At 38.9% G+C, this 17,181-nt stretch overlaps 1 protein-coding gene across 1 annotated transcript; it reads right to left on the reverse strand.

Annotated features, from left to right (window-relative positions):
• Positions 1 to 5,724: 5,724 nt before the first annotated feature.
• On the reverse strand, positions 5,725 to 12,185 carry LOC121656874 (cyclin-dependent kinase 5 activator 1-like). Its single transcript, XM_042012073.1, has 3 exons — positions 11,580 to 12,185; positions 7,535 to 8,164; positions 5,725 to 7,451 (listed from the first exon to the last, which is right to left on the reverse strand). The coding sequence occupies exons 2-3, from the start codon at positions 8,045 to 8,047 to the stop codon at positions 6,960 to 6,962; spliced, it is 1,005 nt and encodes a 334-aa protein (XP_041868007.1). The 5' UTR covers positions 8,048 to 8,164; positions 11,580 to 12,185; the 3' UTR covers positions 5,725 to 6,959.
• Positions 12,186 to 17,181: the final 4,996 nt, after the last annotated feature.

The following is a 17,181-nucleotide window of genomic DNA, read 5'->3' on the forward strand; positions in this document are numbered from 1 at the left end:
AAACTAAACAAACAACAACAAAAAAAAGACTACCAACAAACACACATTCAGCCTTTAATCACATCTTTTTTTCCTTTTGTTTATTCAAAAACTTAATAAATAAATAAATAAATAAAAATGAACATCTTCCAAGTGGTAAGCCAATAAGCCAATGCTTATATTACAATTAACTAACTTTAAAGTCCTGGACGCAAAAGGAAAAACATTGTTCCTGTCCATCCTAAACAGAACAGAAATATCAAATCATCCATCCATCCATCCATCCATCCATCCATCCATCCATCCATCCATTCATCCATTCATCCATCCATCCATCCATCCATCCATCCATCCATCCAGGTGCAGTGCTTTGAGCTCTTTAGACTGGTCAGCTACTGGTCTCCTATTTAAAGAACTTGGATCATTTTTCAGTTGCCAAAGAAGCTGATAAAACCCTAAATAGGAAATAAATAAATAAATAATCTAACCAGGCAACAATGACTGTGTAAAAAAGGTGATAAGAAAGAGAATATTCCTTACAAGATAGTGCTCTCATCCTGGCTTACTAAACAGCATTACATACCTTCACATTCTCCATGCGTTGCACTATTAGCATATACTGTCATACTTCAGATGGTTCTGGTCAAAATACCAGCAAATAAAAGCACAACTTGCTTCATGGCAGGATGAAACTAGACGCCAGAAACTGAGTTGTTTGGTTTTTTTCATTGTTCCTACAGGAATAAAATTTAATGTGCTACACCAAAGCTCAGCCATTCTTAAGGGTGTAACAAGGGCAGCATTTCTGGCTCTTCACTGTGTATATTTCACTTTCTCATACTATTTACAGCCTCATGACTTTTTGAAAACAGATTTGTGTCAGTGTAGACGCAGATCTATCATTTACAGAACCTAATCTTTTTCTTGTTTAAACTTTGAGGCACATAAAGTGCAAAACAGCTGAGTCATCATGAAACACCAAGAGTTGCTGAAAATGGCTGAGTCAGTCAAAAACAGGGATGACTCAGTGTGTTGTACACCGAAGGTTCAGGGCTTCAGTCATCATCTAGGTTCACAAGTATCAGCTTTGTCTAATTTGTTTCTTCTTTTTGGTGAATTAAAGGATGACCCATTAACATTTAGTCAGTCAACACAATTATTTCTTATTAGAATGAAACATTAGATTTAGGTGAAAATTATTTCCATATTTTATTTATATTCACCTAACAGGTTTTTTTTTTAGGAGTATGTAGCTGATTGGTCACAAGAACTTAATTTATTTAGTGAGGAAGTAAAGTGTTCTCACTGCTACAATCACATCCACTAATAGCATTCGAGCTAATAAACCATAACTTTTGTGTAAGAGTGCCAAAAAGAAATAATTTAACAGTTTATTATTAGTTTTCCTCTTGGATCATTTTTTTGGAGCACTCTGCTGCCGTCCTGTGGTCAGACTAAAGGATCTGACAACAGGAAAAAGGATCTAAAAAAGGACCACATCCTGAAAATGAACAAAGAACACAATACTTGTAAAGATTTTTATATAAAGTACCTGTAACAGTTGATCAAATTATTCTTATTCTCACATACATATTCATACATCCACATAGTAACAGACTGCAGCATCAGCACTCTAGTTACACTAGTAGCCTTTGACTTTTGTTCAACAAAGATTCTTCTTTACACAACTGGAGTCACAAATGAAAAGGAAGAAAAACTGTCCCAACTTCATCATTATTAGAAGCTTACACGATAGTTTTTGTCTTGAACGCGTTGAACGATAAAATATGGCACATAGTAATGAATTGATCAATGACAAGAGCATGAATAGGAGGGGGTGTCGTCAACTCGTACTTTTCTCTCTGGCTTGAAGGAAAGCTTCATTCAGTGGACAAGTGTTGTATCCTCGGCTTCAGTCTCATTTCTGTCCCTGTACAGCTGACAGGGCTGAAGCAGATTAATAAAAAAAAACAATAATAAAATATTGAGAGATGCTTTTCTTTTGGTTAACAGAGAAATACATCACAACTCCCTTGACTGTCAAGCATTATCATCCACATGTTACTGAGGAATTACATTGTAATATCCGGTGTTACATAATACGAGTGTGAATTCTTTAGGACAGAAATGACTGTCTAAAAAAATCTCCCCTTGTAGCCTGATTGTTCAGTCAAAGACTAGCAGCAGTAAATTGGCGCAACAGTGTCTGACAAGCTTTGGGTTTCTTCATAATCTGAAAAGATTTTAATTTCAGTGTCTTTTCAAAGCTGCAGTAGCAAGAAACTAGCTAACTAGCTTACACAGCTAACTGTTAATGCTAGCATGTAGCAGCTAAATAATTAGCTAATATGGTTTTGCTAATCTATTTTGTAATTTATTCACTGTTTCGAAACTGGAATTTGCAGCTATTAGAGTTTCGGTTGATGATGGTAGCTCTGTTTTGCCATTTGATGGATTTGGGTAAATTATGCTCCAGCTAGCATCACCTCACATATATTTTCCCACTACATGTAATCTCAAAACATTTAAATGAAGGCATTAAATGTTGTCAATTGACATGTTTCCTTAGCACCACATTACTAGAACAGACAGTTTCATCATTCAGTGAAGATATTGACGTTTTACCAAGGAGTGGTTAGCTTTAGCCTCAGTTTTTTTTTAATTTATTTATTTATTTATTTTTTTGCCTAATAATAGGTGTGTCCCAATTCAGGGTCTGCACACTTTGGAGTGTGCAGACTACATAGGCTACAGAGTGTCCTCCGTAGTCTACACACTTCGAAGTCCGCTTAACGCTGGTGAAATGGAACAGCCTACCTAGTCAACAAGAATTTCCCATAGCAACAACACAGGACATTGATTCACTTAAACCCCTTAAATTACTCACAGGGCACTTCGATGGACGTTAAAACTGACCGTTATCACCGACAGTAAAACTAAAAAGAAAAAAGAATTGTGACAGTACTTTGCGCACCACATTGACGTATGTAGCCGATGAATCCGCACTTTGAAGTGTGCAGACCCTGAATTGGGACACACCTAATATCCGTGTAGTCACCTGTGCTAAATTAAGTTTAAGCTAACAATAGTAGCTCTTTACAGCCATAAGGTGGCTTTGGGGAATTTTATGCTCTAGCCAACTCTGCTAGCATTACCTCAGATTACATTTGCAGCTAGCTGTAGTCTCAAAACATTAAAAATCGAGGAAATAAATGTTGCCACCAGACATTTACTTCTTACCGCTGTTACAAATCCTGATCTAGCTTGCACTACATAGCAACACCAGACATTTCTTTTTATCATTCAGAGAAGAATTTACTTTTTTCCAAAGGCTGGTTAGCTTTAGCTTCAGTTTGTCTTTTTCTTATTTCTTTTAATTTTTTTAAGCTTAATAATACATGTATAGCCATATGTGCTGGATGCTGCTATAAAACTTTAAGCAGATGATAGTAGCTCTTTTCTGCTATGTGATGTGTTGATTAAGTTTAGCAAACCCTGCTAGTATAACGTTTGCAGCTAGCTGTAGTCTCAAAACATTAAAAATAAAGGAATTAAATATTGCTAACTGACATTTTTCCTTATCGTCATTCATCATTCGGTGAAGATATTTACTTTTTGCCAAGGACAGGTTAGCTTTAGCCTCTTTTTTTTTTTTTCAGCTTGATATCATACAGGCAGGCATATCAAATGCATATTAGCAGCCCTTTTACTCAATTTGAAATCAGTCATCTGGAAGCAATCAAAATTCAGCTTGCAATGACACACTTGTTGTGTTTATCTAATTCAAATTGCAAGGTCAAGTCATGTGAAATAATGCATATGTACCAGGTGAGAAAAGAAATCTTAATAGGCATTTAACTTTTACGTCAACTGCATCTTTTTATGGTAAGGAGGAACTTTGGATTCATCTTTTATCCATAACCTGTAGCTACATTGATCAAAATAATTACTGAATTTTGGATATTTAAGTTAATTAAGTACAGCAAATTATCAAAGGAAAAAAAAAACAGTCTATTTGGAAATGTCACTGTGAGAAGCGCTACTTGTCCGATCAACCCATCAAACAACCAGTATGACGGACATGTAAACAAGCTTGTTTGCTATCAATTCATTCTTTGTGTGCATAATTGTGTTACGAGGTCTGACTCTGGATCAAGGCTACATGTTTTTCCTTTCAGAACGTTAGCTGCTGCAGCCCAGTCAGATATCATTTCAGCAAAAAATTAAACCATAGTTAAAATAATACCTGCATCATGGAGAAACTAAGTCTGGAATTAGCATGTCTTTCAGCGTAATTTATACATTTCATTGTGTTTTCAATTCTATAGGCAACTTTTATTTCAGCAAAGTGTTATTTTTTCAAAAATTATAAAACCACTAACAGATAGTTGAATGCTTCGGTTTTGCATGACTGATAAATTATACAGTTACACATGAAACCTTTCATTTCCTTTCCATAGGAAGAAGGTCTGTCTTTTCTGCTGTACATCTCTGGTAAACAATGTAGCAACTTTATCAAAAAGCTTATTCATATTTCTCTTATAGTCTCTCTTGTTCAGCAGTCAGAGACTCTGAGCTGGCTCATCTTTCTTTTTGTTGTTTCATTTTTCATGAAATAATGAGTCTTTAGAATGATATGGCACAAGATATCCACCTTGTCCAAGAAGGCAGAAGATTTTTTAAGAATTGAAGACAGTCTATGGGGCTATAGTTAGACTCGGTGATCTGACATCATTAAGGTAAAGGATCTCTCTCTGGAGGGAACATGTGATATGCCTGGTATTTCTAACTGGTTTAGATGGGATTGAACAATCCTTTTTAATATCCTCATGAATTTTACCAAAGTCCTGTATGCATTTATGAGCTTTTATTAACCTAATCTATCAGTGTCTTTAACCAGGGAAATTATTTGCTCATGGTGAGCTCTTTTAGGCCTCTAAGTACCATGTTGCCTAGAACAGATGAGATCTAATTGGAGGTTTGGTGCTATAACACTTCCCACAGCTACAATCAACCTTCCATCCTTACTATTCTTTCTGTCTTCAGAGATTCCTTGTGCTGTGTTGCCTTGATGTCACATCACGGAGTCTAACTTTCAGCAGTTTGATGTGGTGACCACTCAGTTCTTTTGTCTTTTCTTTGTTTTTAGTGACATGAGTTGTGGTGTGTCCAACACAAAGCAGCATGCTAGGAAATCTATAGAAGCACACATGCATGTCAAACAACTCGGTGAGTGCGTAAGCCATCAGGTTGCCTGTCCACAGAGTTTCTAAATATGGGACAATTGGACTGGACTGCACCAGACAGGAAAGGACTGGCTCAGACCAGACTGGGTCGAGGAGGAGAGAGAGAGAGAATTTATGTTGTTGTAGTTTTTCCTGGTGAGTGGAGGAAATGCAGGCGGGACTTCAAACAGCAGCCAAGGTCTCTGGAACTGAGTTAGGAAAGCAGCATCAAAGCAGAAGAGGAGTTTCTTTGAGACGCAGCCCTCCCATCCAATCATATTTCACCCCGATTCTCATTGGCTAAGACAGGTCATGTGATCTACCCTCTAAGGATGTTTCTCATGACACATCACTACAGGTCATCAGCAAATCTTTCTTTCTTTCTTTCTTTCTTTCTTTCATTCTTTCTTTCTTTCTTTCTTTCTTTCTTTCTTTCTTTCTTTCTTTCTTTCTTTCTTTCTTTCTTTCTTTCTTTCTTTCTTTCTTCCTTCCTTCCTTCCTTCCTTCCTTCCTTCCTTCCTTCCTTTCTCCATTGGTCAGCACCAGTTTGGCGTGTGGAGTAAAAGTGCTGGGTAAGAACATAAAAACCATCCCCATGTAAAATGTGCCCTGGAGAGGTCAGTATTGCATTTTTCCCACATTTTCGTAAATGTAAACATCTCAATGGAGGGCCTGCTTGATCTGTGCCAACATTTCACACTTTTACCCTTCAGGATCTATAACTGGTCTCCCAAACCCTGGAGGAGTTGAACCCAAAAGTTTCTTTAAATATACAGTACTTTACATAATGTGTGGATGGTTTAAACCACTACAGTACAATTAAACCAGATTGCAGGCTAAGTGTTTGTAAATCCTCTGCTGATTTCAGCAAAGATGCTCCTTATATGGGAGCACTAAGCTTGGGCAGGACTTTAATAATAAAATGTTGGAAAGTTGGTGGTTATGTGCAAGAAAGTAAAAAGTGTGACTTCATGCAAATGCATGTATATGTAGAGTACTGGTCAAAAGTCTCATTAATTTGACATAAATTGCAAAATCTGTTCAAACTTTTGGCTTGTACTCTATGTGAATATCCGACTTTGTGTGTGTGTGTGTGTGTGTGTGTGTGTCTGGCGTCTCTTGCCCAGTGTAACTGGGACTTCAGATTGTATTCCTTATCTCACTAGAACAAGGTACAGGTCAGCCTGATGCATGTCTTTCTGCCTGAGGCCGAAGATTAACATGGCTGATTTCTCTAACTCTCAGCCTGTAAATGTCACAACAAGAATTCTGCAGGCCAGGCTACAGATAAACGTAATTGTATCATGGCTTTAAAACTCATCTTTCTGACCAAAGCAAACTAGATGTTGAATACCAATGAGCAGCCTGTCAGTCTTGGGATTCTTATCAGAGCAGGTCTTGGCGGCTTATGTGGTTGATGGTGTGGGAAGCAGCCAGCCTGATTTTATCAGCTTTGTTGTGGTAAAGCCGCCCCATGAGCCAACTGCTGCCTCCAGGCGAGACACTGCAGATCATTTACCTGTTTGTGTTTAATTGCTTCATTACCCACCTCATTTGATTTAAATGTTGTTTTAAATAGCAGAAGTTCTTACCTCTGGGCTATGAAAAGGAAATTTGGTTAATCATAAACCAGTAGAGACGCCAGACAATAGTACTGCTCCAAGGTAGTGCTACACTGCTTTACATTAGTCCTCCTGACTGCAGCCTGTTCACTTTCTATCCTTCCATCCTTCCTTACCCCCTCCCAGCTCCCTCTTATCGGTCAAGGCCTATGAGGAGTTTAGTTTTCTCCTCCTCTTTCTTGCTTTCGTTCTTCAGGTCAGCGAACACCTGGGTGAAGAAGTGTGGGTCAGTGTTGATCTGCAGCATCTTGCCACTCATGCGGTTGATGATCTCAAGGCAGCGGTCCCAGAAGGCTTCCTTCTCCGCTTCAACCAGGAAGGGTTTCAAGGGATAGGAGATCTCGTTGCCCATGTAGGAGTATGACAGGTAGAGGCAGGTGAGCAGCGAGGCCTGCAGCTCGCGCTCCGACGCAACCTCGGCCGAGACCACGTCCCGGCACAGCATGTACAGGAAGACTACGTTGGCCGGAGTGATGAAGCCCTGATCCTGCCAGCCCTGCAGGAGGAGGGAGCGGTCCACGCTGCGCAGCCACAGCACCGGATCCGTCGGGGACAAACGCTTCAGTCTGTAACACCGACGGCACAGGAACTCGCCCAGGCTGCGCATCAGTTCACTGGTGGAGGCCTGCTCAGAAAAAAAGGATTTGCTGAAGGTTTTGCAGGTAATTTTAGTCTTTATTCATGATGACAATGAGCAGTAAGAGTTACCTGGACGATGACACGTTTTGGTGTGCCGGCAGCAGTGGAGGGCTGGATTCCTGGTCCTGTGAGGGAATTCTTTTTGGCAATGACAGTAGCTACGTTTGCCAGGGTCTTGGAGTTTGGCAGGTGGGAGGAGGTAGTGGTGGTGGTAGCTGAGGGGTCCTGGCTGGACGAGAAGGACGAGAGATTTGCACAGGACTGAGACTTCTTCAGCTTGAGGCTGTTGGAGGCCGAGTTGGTGATGGTGGCTCCATGGCCATCCAGGGGACTCCCTTTGCCGTCTCCAGCTTCTGACTGGAGCTTCTTGGAACCTTTCCTTTTTGCCGACGCAGCCACGATGCGTTTCCATGGCAAAGCACTAATGATGGAGGGGCGTTTGAGGGACTTGGCTGCTGCTGCTGCAGCATCCTTGGCGTTCTTGCTGTTCTGAACAGCCGTGTAGTGGCCCACCGTGGCCGGGCCATCCTCAAACAGTGCAGCTTTACGGTAACTTGGAGAGAGCGACAACACGGTCCCCATGATGTCTGGTGAGGGTCAGCAGGAGGACGGGGTGGGGAATGAAGTAGCACGGGTAAAACTCTTTGACTGGTTAAGACAGAGAGCTTTTAGAGGACCAAAGTCTGGAGGCAACTGAACCTGTAAGCAAACAAAAGTAGGGAACACAAGTTTTCTACATTAGTAACATTAGAATGATCACAAGAACTCAACAAACTTGGATTAAATTATTAAAGATTAGTTAAAGATGACATATTAACTTAGCTCAAAGTCTAAAGTCATCTTTTAGACATAAGAAAAAGCTGAAGGAGCTCCTTACTTGGACATAAACATTAATTAAGGTTAAGTTTATCCATGTTTTTTTTTTACAAAGTTACAAGTTTTGCACATCAACGTCTTCCTCTGCAGATAAAGTTTAGCCAGCTTTCATGACGACAGCTGCTTGTGTCTGTGTCAACTGAACTCCTTTTATTCAATTTTGACATCCATTAAAAATTTTCATGGTCGTTTTTCTAAGCTTTAATGGCCTTGGTCAACAGATGGAACTCTTATTGCTGGTTCTATCCTACAGAGTTGTGTCAAACCAAAAACATGAGATACGGATGTAGGCCTTGGGTAAATCTTCCTAACCTTTTAGGGTGGGATTGTCATGCTATAGTCTCAGAAGTGTAGAATTAACCATTCAGAGATAATCCAACTAATAATCCAAACTAATGAACGCAGCAGTCCCAGAAGACTTGGGAATTTCTACAATTACTAACATTTCTTTCAAAGTTAGGTGAGTAAATAGTTTTGGAAAAAAAAGCTGAGCTAACTCAAAATGTTAAGTTTACAAATCAGCTGTAAGTGAAATAATTTAGCTGAGACGGCTTTTGAAAATGATTTGTGCCTCCATCAATGCATCTATGGCCACCATGCAGGTACAATGCTTGTTTAAGTCTTGGGAAAAGTGTCATCTCACCATGATGATAAAACTATGATTCCATTTTAGTAGCTAGTACTAAATAAAAATTTAGACACTCGCTATTATAGTATTTGAGTGTTTTCTGTGTGTCATGGTTTATATAAATATGTACTGCATATGAATATAACATTCAGGTTATGGAAAAACATTTTATTTAGTTAAAACTGTTGTCGTTAGAGGTGTAAATCACAAGTTTGATCACCGTAAGATCCATTTGGTCAAAAGTGATTTAAGGTTTGCCGATATCACAAAATCTGACCCGATATTGGTTCATATGCAACAATATTACATGCTGATTTAACTCAATCTCTTCTGTTCATATTTCATCACAAACGGCATCTAAAATATAAAAATCTTATTTGACTCCTGCCATCGATTAGATATTTAAATAAAAAATAAATAAATAAAAAGAGACTGACTGAACCACATTCTATATATATATCAGATTAATCACAGCTTACAAATGAATTAATTATTGATCCCAATTAAACACCAAATATGCCAGTTTTTACTGTATTGTATCAACAGAAAGAGCCAATGTTTACCAATGTTTAATGTTAACTGCAACATGCAGGGCAGTGAGTTCTAATGACCTGGACTGAGAAACCTTGTTCTAGATCATAATGCAGAAGTCATCCAGTATCATCTCACCAACCGTCCCCATGGTGATAATATCTGTCATAAAACCACCAGATGTGATGACTGAAGTTAAATAATTAATATTGAAGAAGAAACTCTAATAAAACTAGTGATCTGGATTAAAAGCACATTTTTTTTATCACTGAAGTGTTTGTGCAGTGATAAAAGTCCTACATCAGCATCACCCAAAGTAAACACCTGCTCATAAAATATGTCATTTGCTGCTTGTTTTACTAGTTTTTATTCACTTTAGTTCAATATTTAATCAAATTTAGACTTTAAGAAAGGTCTAATTTGTGCCCCCTTTCCTGGTCAGTGTTCCTTCCTGGCCCCCTTAAAAACTTTTCTAGACACACCCCTGCATAGCTGAAGCATAAATCCTTTCTACCACCTGTCAGCTACTATGTTTGAGAAGGTCTTGCCAAACAACAAAACTTCGGGGTAAATATATGCAGCTGTGAACCATGAACTGCTGGATTCAAACGCAACAAGAAAGGAAAACCAGTCAGCTGATCATCGACACCTGTGGTCATGATTCATAGCAGGAGGATGAGGAGAAGGAGGAAGCAGCTGCACTGACACAGACTGGCCACCAGACCAGCCACGTTTGGGCAAAATGAAGGAAAAGTTTGAAAAATGCGGGAAAGTGCGGGTGTGTAACACTCTCAATGGGAAAAGGGTGTTAAAACACCCTCATACTCCACGGGGCCGCGCTCATGTTATTCCATCACTGTTCTTTTTATTCTCAAATCCATCCACAGAAATCCATCTTGCGTTCAGATATCCGCCGGCATGACGAATGTGGCTTGTCATGCCGCGCATGCGCTAGTTGCGTTAAAAAATGTTAATACAATTAATGACAGCAATCAGTTAACGCGTTATCTGTGACAGCCTTAGAAATAATACATTTTGGTTATTGGAACAAAGTAAATGTAAACAAATTCACACGTTCTTTATTAACCCATAAGAGCCCGACGTCACATATTTGTCACATACAGTTTCTGAGACATTTTGTTTCAGTTTATAAACTTTGCTTTATGGGTTTAAAATTATTACTGGGATTATATCTAATGATATTTTCTATTTGGAAGAATTTTGTCGTCTTGTTGACCAGTGAATCAACGTAATGATGGTGATCGATGGTTTGTTACACCCCTAGTTTTTTGTCTTCCAAAATAACATGAAGTCTGATTTGTGGTCCTGGCTTGAGGCAGACATAAAAAACTCTTCATCACGAAGATTCCCTCATGATAAATAGAAAGTTATTGATAGAATTGAGAAAATTTCACCCCGAAAAAGACCTGTTTGAAGACGAATGGGAAAAAAACACTTGCTTGCCTTCTTATTTAGGTTCCCCTCAGAAAAAAAACATTTAAATTAGGTCGGAATTTTCACATTATTTTAGTTTAACTGCAGCTTTTCTTTCACGTTTCTTTCACATCACAGTTTAAAATGAATTTTCTGATCTAAAACAGCAAAACTGTTGAATTGTTGTGCAGGACTGCTTAGATGTTTTTATCTCTGACAAAACAATCAATTGGTTTCCATCGTAGAGGTCAAGTATACACGCCGCACCGCACCATAATGTCGCATATGGAGGCGGCGCTGTTTGCGTCGCTCGGCTCGGCCGCACAGCGTTCATCGGCATTATATAAGAACCAAGAAAAGGCCTCATATGTAGGAAAAGAAATGTGCGCAAGCATCCATCTTAGCTTCAAAATGGAAGCCTCAAGTCCACCCCTCCCTCCTCAGACAAGATAGTCTCAGAAACACCAGCTGATAAGCGGCGCTTTTAACGCCTCCGCGGCGCAAACATCCAAAAACGACGCTGCGGTGTTTTGTGTGATTGAGCAACAGGACATTAGAGCCACAGACTGAATGACTTGTTGGCTTTTTCAGCATTCTTCAGAAGACAAATGTTGGCACATGCATCATCCCTCCGTGTTTTCCTACCTTCTAATTAATCCTCTGTTCTTGAGGAATCCATGAATCCCACCCTGACCACCCCCTGGCTGCTGGGCAAACTGGAAAGACGCCGTCCAGCCTCGGTATCCACAGCGCCAGGAACCGCCTGCTCTTCAGATCCAGGGCGTGAAAATGGTTCAGTCCTGGATAATACCCTATATAACCCCCCACAAAGCGTCACAGACCGAGAGCTTTTTCTCCCGGGTGGGGTTTCTGCTTTTTTTTTTAAATCTTCATTCAGGAGTCCCTCACCTGTCGATTGGCAGACAGATGCAGAACAGCGGTGAAAAATAGCTTCACTCCTTCGCTTGGAGCGAGAGGAAAAATGTCTTCCATTGACGGTCGTGGCTGTTGATGTCCCGCTACGATGCGCACAGCTCGTTTGAACCTCCCCAGATAAAAAAAAATAAATACAACAACAGGTATTGATCTAAAAGGCTAAATTAACAACAGCAACAAAGATGGGAGGAGAAAAATCAGCCAGTATGAAATCCAAAAATAGATGTCAGCTTATCCATGCAGACCTGGTACAGAGAGACAGAGAGAGATGCTTGGATGCGGGCATCTGCAGCTATTCGGGTTGGATGTGGGAGAGAATCGCCGCCCTCTGATTGGCTGTGGTCGGAATGCTGCTGCCTCCGATGCTGCAGGCTCGCGCCTGCCGCAGCCGCGTTGCTGAAGCCATTGGCCGCCGGCGGGCTCCAGCCAATCGGGAAGTTCGCTGTCCGAGGTGCTGAACCAGCTGTCCAAACCAGTCAGAGCTGCCGCTTTTGGCGGGGAGGCTGCTGATGAGGACCAACGCAGAGGATTTTGTGAATCAGCGCAAGCAGGCCAGACCCAGCAACACCGTGGCTGCTAAATCCGCCTGGAGAAAAACACATGCTCAGGAGGCGTTACACAGAGTAATGCTCCTCTCATTTCCAGATTAACAGTTTAATCAACATGAAATAGCAAATGTTTGGTAGTATTATTCAAAAAAGCCGTTCTCCTTTGGTGTTTTTTTAAAGCCTATTTTCAATTGGATCTTATAATAAACTTTTTTACATAGGACTAAGAAAGTAAACACTTTACAAAGAATAAACAAACTTGTGGTAAAATATCTCTTTTACTCGTTTCTTCATTTGTCATTTTCCTGTAAATTCAGTTCGATTTGGCACTACAATGTCAGCTCAAGGCACTTTTGGATACAGTCTAATTCAACCAAAACAAATCCATTCTATGATTCACATTAGCCTGGTTTTTAATAATCTCGTCTGGGGCCTTTCTGATACTTTTGCTCAGCCTGTAAAAGCAGCAACAGGAAAAGTACATTTCTGTCCACTTGGGCAATGATTCCCAACCCTGGTTGTCAAGGCCCACTATCCAGCACGTCTTAGATGTCTTTCTGCAACACACCTGATTCAAATTAATGGTTCATTAACAGACTGGAGCAAAGCTTGTCAGAGAACCATTTAATTTGAGGGACACATCAAAGACCTTGAGGATAGTGTGCCTTGAGGACCAGGGTTGGGAAACACTGCACTAGAGTACCATCTGGATCTCTGTATCCAGAGCTCACAACTGAACCTTAAAGAACTAAGTGTACCTGTTTTAGGGCCTGAAAGGTACATTTATGTAGCGGTAAATGTTAAATATATGTAGTGTTTCTACGGGATACCGTGTTATAAGATAGTCTGCTCTGGGAAAAACATGAATGGCATTGTTTAATAAGCTTTCTTTGAAGGTTTTACAGTTCACTTATACATTCATGAATAACTTCAATAAACAGTATAGTTGTGCAGTCTTGAGGAATAAAAGGTTTCTAAGTAAATGTAGGTTACTCTTTGTACTGTGATTTAACTCAAACGTATCTAATGTTTTAATGTGTTTCACATGAACCGCATATTACTGGTATGTGAATGTGTGTGATATGAAAAATATTTTCTTCCTTTTGTGCTAAAGTGGGAACATTTTCTACTTTTAAACTTGAGCACTGGTTTTTATAAGGTACAAACTGCAAAAGTACAAAGAGGTACCAACTGTGGAGGGTACAACAGTAGTACCTTTATAGGTCCTACCCCAGTGACAATCCTTTGTACCCCTAAAGTTACCATGAGATACTTTATTTCCTGAGTGTACGGTGGATGTTTGCTTTGCAACAGGCCTGTTTGGTTTAGATTAGATCAGTTTAACAGTCTTCTGTCCTCCATTCTCCTTCGACTTGTCAGAGCAGGAAAAGCACAGTTTAATTCTCTGAGGCGTCCCAGTAAACCACTGCAGCGCCCCGACAGCAAAAAAAATGTTTGGCCAAACTTGAACTTGACCTGCAGTGTCGACTAAATGTGAGTGTGGCTGCCAAAACTCAGCCACATGACCAGGGGCAATTCTGCAGGGGCACAGCAAAACTTCACTGGGGGCCCCTCCATTCAGGGTTCATGCCCTGTTATTGTGATATTGTACTTATAATAATAACATGTTACTATTGTTTTTAAAGGTGGTGTTAAAGTCTTCAGCTGACAATGGGCTCCATGACCTATAGCCTATAACAGGATTTTCCCATTATCCTTCAAGGAAGATTTTTTTCAAGGAGTTGTTCCTAATTTAAAAAGAGAAAAATCATTTAACAGTGTTAATTGCATATTGAAGTTACAAACAAACAACAGTGTTTCAAACAATAAAAATTCATCAACAGCATTAGGAAAATAAGCTATTGCTAACATTAAAACTAGCCTGTTAGCAAGTTATGCTAACATTGGGTTATCAGCTAAGCTTGGAAAATAATATCAAAGGCAAAGTGAATAAGAATGACTGACTTTTAGTGGTAAAGATGAGCATAAAAATTAATTAAAAAGTCAAGTACAGTCGTAAATGGATGGTGGCAGATTTAAACACGTTTTCATTTTACTTTTAAGCTGTTACATATCCCAAACATTGCCTATCAAATATAACTGGTACTGCAGTTTAAAGCACAGAGGATTCTTACTTCTCACACAGAGTTGTTTGTCCATTCAGAGACACCGTAGAAAAAATGGTGGCGCAAATATAGTACCAGACATTTTTATTTCCAATCTTTTATTAACAAATAGAGAAAACAGCAAAATATAACTTTTGTAATACAATGAATAACAAATTCTGTTAACTCGAAAGGCAAAAATTAACAACTAGGAAAAAGAAAATAAACATCAAAAAGACACATAAAATAATAAACCAAGGGGTAACCATAATAAAGGACAAATAACTGCAAAAGAATAAGAACTGCAATTCATGTAGGACACATGAAATGATGACACAGGTTTTCTTGCCTTCTTGTTAAAATTTGCTTTGATCGTATTAACACACAAACATTTATTAAAACATTGAGAAAAGTGGCTTCTGCTGAGAGAATTTACACTTGTGCAAAATGAGTTTGGCCATAATAATTAATAAGTTGATAATATGTGCTCTTTGTTTAACTTTTTTGTCATATTTTAGCCACAAAGCCACATGTTTAAAAGATAATAAACAACAAATTGTGAATAATAAATTTGGAATCATCTTTCCAGAGTTTTTTGCTGTATGAGTGAAGCCAAAATAGATGAGCTGTTTCAGGACCAACATCACAGAAGGTACAGTTAATATCCATTTCATTAACAAGTTTCCTGAGAAGATGTTTGACTGGATAAAATTTCTGTCAAATTTTAAATGATTTTTCCTTAATCTTATTACCTATAAACATTTACATGGCAATACCCAAACGTGGACCCAAGGGACATCCTCAGCAAACCTGTTCCAGTAACAAGGTTTTGTAACTGTTTAATTCAGAAACAAATCACTGATAGCTTTGTTATATTTACTGAGATGAGGAAATATAAATTTTCCCACAAAAGGTGTCACTGGGACTAATCAAAACAGCATCAGCCTGATGTGGCACATGTTCCAACAGGGATATCCTTCATGACCAGAGCATGTTCTTCATCTGGGACAGGAAAATGAAAGTGAGAAACAAACTAATTAAACTCATAAGATGGACATTTAGAGACATCAGCTGACTTATCAAAAAACCCAACCTCTTTCAAACCGCAAGGAAAATATTCTTATTTTTATGGAATATATCCTCATTATTCCAGATCTTGTACTCATGTGGAGAAATTAACGAGTTTCCAGGCTTGTAAGGCTTACGTGTGAAAATTAGACAATTTAATTACAAAGTTACCGACTTTGTGGTTGCAGATTAGTAAGAAAGACATTCCTCCAGTTTTGTCAAAAACAATTTTTGGAATAAAATTACACATGGAGGGGTCATTTCTTCAAAACTGTTTGAACCACTTTACTTTAAACACATTATTCAAGGTTTAAAAAAAAATCCAAAAAGTCAGGTCACCATTTTTACAGCTATTAACAACAAATGTTTTTTCTAATGTAATGCAAATAATCCATAAAAATTATACAATAAGTGGTCAATGTTTTTGGAGGTTTAGTTGTCTGGAGCAGTGATTCCTAACCTGGGGTCCATAACCCCCCAAGGGGGCCCCCGCAGAGAGCAGAGGGGGTCTTGGAAGCTTTGAACATTCAGAGCCATTGTGATTAATGTCCCTATTATAAGAAAAAATGTAATGTTATACATTGTTATTTTTAGTTATGCTTTATGAAGGAGAGGACTCAATCAGAATACATTATTTATGGTGAGAATCTCACTTTTGAAAGCATAAAACCAGCATGGTTTTAGCCCAGGGTGGGGCAGGGGTCCATGGCTTTTTAATACTTGCATAAGGGGGTCCCCGAGGAAAACAGGTCGAGTACCACTGGTCTAGAGACAACAAGGATCCAGCCTGGAAATACCTTCAGCCTTGGACAAGAGAGCATGACCCTTTAAGGACAAGTGTCTTTGTAACCAAAGCTTAAAATTATTCTCATTGGGCAAAAATTAAAATTTGTTCTGTCCAGTTGATCTTTAGAAATAGTTATACCCTAATAATTAATTTGATCTTTGACAGATATATTGTTAAAAGAAGTCAGAGTTCAAGTTTTTAAAGGAAACAGAACACTCTTATTAAGGTTCAAAGACCTGAAGCTTTGGAGAATTCAGTGATAACATTTACAGCCTGCTGTGCTGGTGCAGCATTTCTGTCATCAGCCTGGTTCAGTAATAAATTCCTCTCAGCAGAACTAGCCTTTCAATATTACTCGACTTTAGGTAATAACAGAAAACCTGTCCCACAATGAGGAAAACATAAATAGAAACAGGGCAGCAAGCCGAATTCCTCTTTCTAACTGGAATATGTGAGTTGTATTATTGCTTAAATTAACACAACTATTTCCATTTGCATACAGGGTTGACATGGTAGAGAAAAAATTCCCAAACCCTAATTTCTATAAAAAATAAAGGGACGTTCAACTGTGTCAAAAGCTTTGTAGAAATCCAGAAAAAGAACAAAACTATCATCAGCAATAAGATCAGAATAATCAATCAAATCAAGGACTATATAATTGATAATATGTCTATCATCTATGATAGCATTAAGTACATGTTTAAATCTCCAGGCAAAAATAATAGCAAACAATTTATAGTCACGATATAGCGAAGTAATTGGCCTCCAATTTTCAGTATAATCAGTTATTGTGTTTGGTTTTG

This window comes from Melanotaenia boesemani, chromosome 2 (genome assembly GCF_017639745.1).
Source record: "Melanotaenia boesemani isolate fMelBoe1 chromosome 2, fMelBoe1.pri, whole genome shotgun sequence".
In the NCBI taxonomy this organism is placed as follows: Eukaryota; Metazoa; Chordata; class Actinopteri; order Atheriniformes; family Melanotaeniidae; genus Melanotaenia; species Melanotaenia boesemani.